Source organism: Lactuca saligna, chromosome 4, assembly GCF_052625555.1.
Source record: "Lactuca saligna cultivar CGN05327 chromosome 4, ASM5262555v1, whole genome shotgun sequence".
Taxonomy (NCBI): Eukaryota; Viridiplantae; Streptophyta; class Magnoliopsida; order Asterales; family Asteraceae; genus Lactuca; species Lactuca saligna.
In genome coordinates this window covers 92,373,350-92,379,836 of record NC_136420.1, presented here as the reverse complement: position 1 = coordinate 92,379,836, position 6,487 = coordinate 92,373,350, and the positions used below count along the sequence as shown (strand labels likewise).

The following is a 6,487-nucleotide window of genomic DNA, read 5'->3' as shown; positions in this document are numbered from 1 at the left end:
ATTTAATTTTAATTCGGTTTTAAATATATACTAGAGGTGCATTAGAATCACACGAGACAAAAATTAAATACATAGTATTAGACGGATATATTAAGTATGATAGATTATGGATAGATAAATTATAGTATCACTTTATATATTGTTTAATATTATTTCCCATTAAGAGAACATGCCTTTTAGAGTTAATGGATTTCAGAAATTGGCACACAAAGAGGTCGAAATCTTGAATGAAGCAGTTTACTTTTATACATTGTTTAACATTATTTTAATTCCTTTTCTTTCTCATTTTTTTGAATTTTAAAGATAGATGAACGATATACCTTACGAGAAAAAAAACAATTGATATCAGAGAGTCGTTGAACAAACATCGTTGCCTAACTACACCCTCAAAACAAACAAATAAATACATACAAATTGGGTTGAAAACAAAGGGTCCAAGAGCAATTTGGTCCTTTACACACTCTAATTTCACTCACATTACTCTGGCTTAAAGAAATTAAACTTGATCCCATTGTCAATAATGACATAAACCCCAGCTGCAATCAAAAGCCCACTTAAGCATGTTCCAAGAATACCAAGTCCCCAATTTAGCCACCATTGGAAGCTATAGAACTTTGGCTTTTTAACCTTTATCCACATGAAGCATGGATACACCAACGTCACCGGTAAAGCGATACCACCAACCAAACCAGCCAGACTTGCAAGAAATGGGATTGCAACAGCCACAAAGAAACAAGTGAATCCAAATGATGTTCTTATGATCACCCTAAGCCACCATGAACAAGGCTTCTTGAACCTTGTTACATATATTGACTCCAACTCATCAAAAGTTGGCATTCCGTAGATCTGAAATGAGCTAAGAGCGTTGATGATGACTAGTACGCATGTTAGTGCTTGAACTGATTTCGCCAGGTCTTGTGAGTGGTAAACGAATAGAGCTGGCAACATGCCACTTGGCGGAATCTGTAAAATAACCATGAAAAATTTAAGGTTCTTCCTCTGACAAACTATACATGAGCACATCTATATATCTTGCTTAATATAGATACATCGACTTACTAGAGGAAGTTATGTAACGTTTTTTGTACTACTATTTATAAATTTTTCTTCAATTACTTTTCATAAATATATATCACCAAATGTGTCATATTTTTTAATCATCGATTTATCCCTACAACATTTCGGGTACGTTTGATAAAAACAATCTCATAGCTGTAAACTAATTAGAAGCGAGGAGGAAGTAGTAGTTTTTATTTGTGTATAGTTGTTTGGAGAATAAATCTTGAAGATTTTGAAAAGATTAAAAGTACGTAAACAAAAAAGTTCAAACCTAAAAGTTATTCAACAGTTAAAAACTACTTTCTTATCCAACGATATCCATATTGTTTTTATTTTTAAGGTCTAAGGTTGAAGTCCTCTCTAATATATATTGATGGAATTAATAGTAGCTTAAAAGTAATTAGATTTGTTCTTAAATGAACGTAGCCCCCCAAGCCGAGCTACAAAAACTTGAATGTACGAGCAAAACGAGCGAAGGATGGCCCACAGAGGTACAACTACCGATTAATCTTTTAGAGAAAGAAAATCTTACCATATGCCCGTAAGCCCAATAACCTCCAATTGCAAGTGGGAATAAACACATGGCAATAATCGTATACGAAACTTTCACACCTTTCCACATTGGTACTGTTGATGGATGCTTTTCGCTCGACGGCATGGTTGCCTGTACTCCAGAAAAAACAAATTCATAAAATAGCTGTTGATAATTTACATATCCGCACGTAAAAACAAATGATTAATTGATTATAGTTACTTAATTTGATATCCAGGTTCATTAAAATGATTTGTTCAACCATTTACTATCTTACGAATAAGTATGATGATAAAACGAAAGACTTAATTTTATTCAAAAGATATAATTATTAAACGAAGAACATAGATTAGGAGGTGTTTAAACATCATTTATTCTCAATTTCTCATCTTAAATAATATATATTTTACGTCATTAAACAGCCTACTTTGACTTTTATGCGCTCTAGCCTCTAAACATCTAACCTCGTTACTTTGTCATTCTATGAAAAAACTAAACAGATAATTTTAGTTTCGTTGTTTTTGAAAAATAACGCAACGTTACCAAAAGTAAATATAAATTAGGTAGTTTTAAAGAAAAAAAAAAGCTAAAACGTCACAAAATGCCTACTAATAATAATAATAATAATAATAATAATAATATTAATATTGTTATTGTTATAAGAGCACTAATAATAGTTAATTATAATTCTTTTAAGTGCTATGGAGTTCAGCCCACCAAATTGGAACCGTCAAAACCCTGGTCAACGAATTGGAATAAAAGTTTGCGAATATGTGACGATAAGTTTGACACAAGCATATGCCAAAAACCCAAATACATACAAAAATATTCTATGAATTATTATATTTGCAACATGGATGATTAAATCAAGCATTTTTATATATTTAAATGCAAGGGTAATAAAAAATATTCATTACAAGTAACCTCAACTAATAAACTAATACTTAGAAATATTTCCTTACATCATTTTTTTAAAATATTGAATATGGTTTTAATTTTATAAAATATCTAACCTAATAAATGAAAATTATTCTTACAAAATTTGACATAATAAATGAAAATAATATTTATCTTTTACACATGTTATTTTTATTGGATTTTTTGAATTAAAAAATATTCACTTGTCATTTTCTTGTCTTTTTCATTTTTTTAAATTTAAGTTATTATTTTACTAAGAATTTATATATTTAAGGTTAAAAATTATACTAAATTTCTATTCTTTCTTTTATGTTTCAAATCTCCTATTGGTTACATCACATAAAGATGGTATATTAACATTTACCTGAATTTCAAGTATAAGATTGTGGCCTCGGAATGCAAAAGAAATAATCCCAAGAGCATTTAGGACATCAAAAATCTTGGATACTTCGCTGCCAATCCTAATAGGATTATAAGACACATTTGGAAGTCTGCCTTTTGTTACTGACACCAACCATATAGTGGTACAGTATCCAACGGCTGTGATTGCACCGATGAGTGAGATGCCAGCGATAGAGTTAAGATTGGGGAGTTGCGATAGGAGCACTGCACCAGAAGTGAACACCAAGTACCATTCCACCACTGTCAGTGTTTGTGCTTTACAATCGGTGGACGCACACACAACTTGGAAGAATATTTTGGACGTCGACCCCCCAATGATGATCAATGCTACACATGTCCCGGCTGATAAGTAGATTGTCGGAAATAGGGCTAGAATTTTTCCTAACCTTTCACCTGAAAAAGATCATCAAAATTTGATCTTAAAAGACTAAAATGCCCAATCATTAATATTTCACAGTAAAATAAAATTAGATGTTGGTTAATTATGACCAAATAATGGAAATTTAGTGTGTAACCAAGCCGAGTCAAGGGGTGTTGCGAAACTTGAAACTCAATTCAATTAAAATCTCAAGCTTAAGCGTTAAATTCAAGCTTGGAGTCGAGCATAATAAAATAGTGACAATTTCGAGTTCAGTCCGATTCGACTAGTTATTGAGAAAATAAAATTATTTAAATTTGAATCTAAAGATACGATTATGCTCACAAACGCGACTCACGTTGGCTTGAATATGTAAAATTTGAATAAAATGAAAGGTAAAAGTGAAAATATAAATAAGCTCGATTAAGCTCACAAACCCAACGTGAGCCGAAGATTCTAATATTTGGACTTGAAACAATAATAAACTCGAGTAGCTTGAGTTCGAGCTAGCTTTAAACTGAGTGACAAATATAGATCTTGTGTAAAAGACTCCGGATAAAGATACATATAGAAAAGTAAGGAAATAAACTTGGGTTAAATTTCTTACCAAAGGTTGCATTTGCCAGTTGCATGTATCTACTGTATCGAACTCCGGTTTCATGATCTTCATGGAGATTTACAAGCAAATACAAAGTGTAAAGTTGCCATATGAATGCCAAAGTCAACAATATGACTCCCCACGCCCTGTCATAAACAAGAAATCAAACGAGTTGGTTATGCGATTTAAACTTCCTCTTATTAAATATTAATTATTAAATATTAATAGTGATAATAATAGTTACTAATCCAAGATATCATTTGTGGTATTCATCTTTTCATTACGTACCATCTTCTCCAACAATAATGTAAAAGGTGATTCGTATCCAATATCATTTTTTACATAAAAATAAAATTCCAAGTATATTATATGTTTTGAATTTATATAGATTTAAAAAATACTTTTATTTTTTTTATTTGTTAGCTAGTTTTTTTACAAATTTGTCTCATATCTTTTAACTAGAATCACTAACTTTAGGATTGATCTACATATTATTAAGCAAATATAATCAAACAAACAATTCATTTATTATTAATTGGATATTAAACATACATTTTATTAAATAAAACATTACATCCATTAGAAAATTAATATATTTTAAAACTTTTTCACACTTAAAATAAAATTCATAACTAAGTTTGAATATATATATATATATATATATATATATATATATATATATATATATATATATATATATATATATATATATATATATATATATATATATATATATATATATATTCAAACTTAAAACAACTAAAACAAACTAGATATATCTCTAAACTTAGATCCAACAACCAAAAATATTACACATTAGTTAACCATTAAAATCAAATTGAATATTAGTGAATAGTATTTTGAATTTGTCGTTATAGTATATTAATTCATAACACTAGACTAAATGTAGAAAATGATGTTATGTTAAAGTAGGCAAGTAGCTTTTAGTCGTTGTTTTTAAACTACAACTAGTGTGTTGAGTTGAAGATGCTCAAAAAAAAAAAAAAAATACTGAACAAAAGAACACATGTATAATATTTTATCAGTTTATTAACATAGCTAGCTAAGTTTTTAGTGATTAAAACATTATATATATATATATATATATATATATATATATATATATATATATATATATATATATATATATATATATATATATATATATATATATATCTTAGACCGTTTAAAAAACATTTTATTTTTCATTTATATTTTATATTAAAATAATAGTTCGATAGATAAATCCACACAAAATCAAAAAAAAAATTATGTTATTCTGTATTTTTCCATTACACTAAAATGGGTAACAGGAAAAAATAAAATTTAATGATAATTATAAAAGTAATTTGTTTAATCAATTCAATAATAAGTAGATTTGTAAATCAATAAAATGAGAAAATACAAGAAATCTTTTTCAAAGGTTATCAAATATAACATAATTTCCGCATAGTTTTGAGACAATCCGCCACCTTTGAGTTAATTAATTATGGTTAAGTCTCGAACCCGATGAAATAATGAATCATAAGAAAAAGAAAAAGAAAAAGAAAAGGGTAAATTACCAGCCAAGGATGGTGAAAGCAACAGGAAGAATGAGTGCTTGAATCCCAATCCCAGAACAAAGCGTATGAAAAGCTGCATAATAAGCATTTCCATTTCTCGACTCAGTGATCGGAAGCCATGCATCTGTGGGATCTAATTTAGTGATCCGAAGAGCTTTTCTCAAAGGACTACCCAAAGGTGTCAGAAACCTCGGTGTCAAATTCCTAGACCTTATATAAGCCATGGGAGTCCTAGCCCCACTAGGAGGCATCGTCATCGGCCTATCTGGTGTACCAGGTACATATGGAGTTTGTGACATGAACGGCGAGTGGCTTGGTGGCGGAATGCTTATAAAAGAGATCTTGGGGCCGGTTTTTGGCTTCGGGACCTCTTGGTGGTCCGGCGACTGCTGGTCTGGTGACTGGAGGAGCGGTGAACGAACTAGAGATGGAGAGTGGATTAGTGAAGAAGGGCCGGAGGTTGGCGGTGAGTCTACGGATGGCTGGGTTGGTAGGTTGGATTTTGCATGATCCTTGTTGTCTTCCATGTCTAGTTCGAGTGCAAGTTAGCGCCCGATGTTTTAGGTTTGGTGAGCAGTTGGATTGTGAATTCTTGAGGAGGTTATAGTGTATAAATAGAGATAAGAAGATAATAATGCATGAGGTCAAAATGGGAATACGATTGAATAAAATATAAGTTGATTATGGTGTGTGTATGCTGACCCAAAAATTGAAATAGGAAATGGTGGCTATATGCCATGTAGAATAGGTTTAATGTGGTCGTGGATAATTATTAAAATTTATATATATTTTAATAATAATGTTGGAGAAAATAGCCAAAAATGTGGTGCAAAAAAAATACAGGTTTAAAACACATTGGTTTGCACGTTTAGTTAAACCTATTTAATAATTATTATCAATTAAAATTAACGAAATAGTAGCAAAATTTTTCTAAGGTTTTCTAAAAATTAGCTAAAAATCTGAAATTTATTCCAAAGAGCCATAATTTTAGGAGCCCATTACGTACAAAAATGATGCTGGTGTGGGATTTCTTTTGTCAAATGATGTCGCTTTGACAT

General features: G+C 30.3%; 1 protein-coding gene across 1 annotated transcript; it reads right to left on the bottom strand.

Annotated features, from left to right (window-relative positions):
• Positions 1-321: 321 nt before the first annotated feature.
• On the bottom strand, positions 322-6,016 carry LOC145042387 (lysine histidine transporter-like 8). The gene is made up of 5 exons (XM_078990788.1): positions 5,430-6,016; positions 3,877-4,013; positions 2,874-3,304; positions 1,592-1,723; positions 322-963 (listed from the first exon to the last, which is right to left on the bottom strand). The coding sequence occupies exons 1-5, from the start codon at positions 5,954-5,956 to the stop codon at positions 478-480; spliced, it is 1,713 nt and encodes a 570-aa protein (XP_078846914.1). The 5' UTR covers positions 5,957-6,016; the 3' UTR covers positions 322-477.
• Positions 6,017-6,487: the final 471 nt, after the last annotated feature.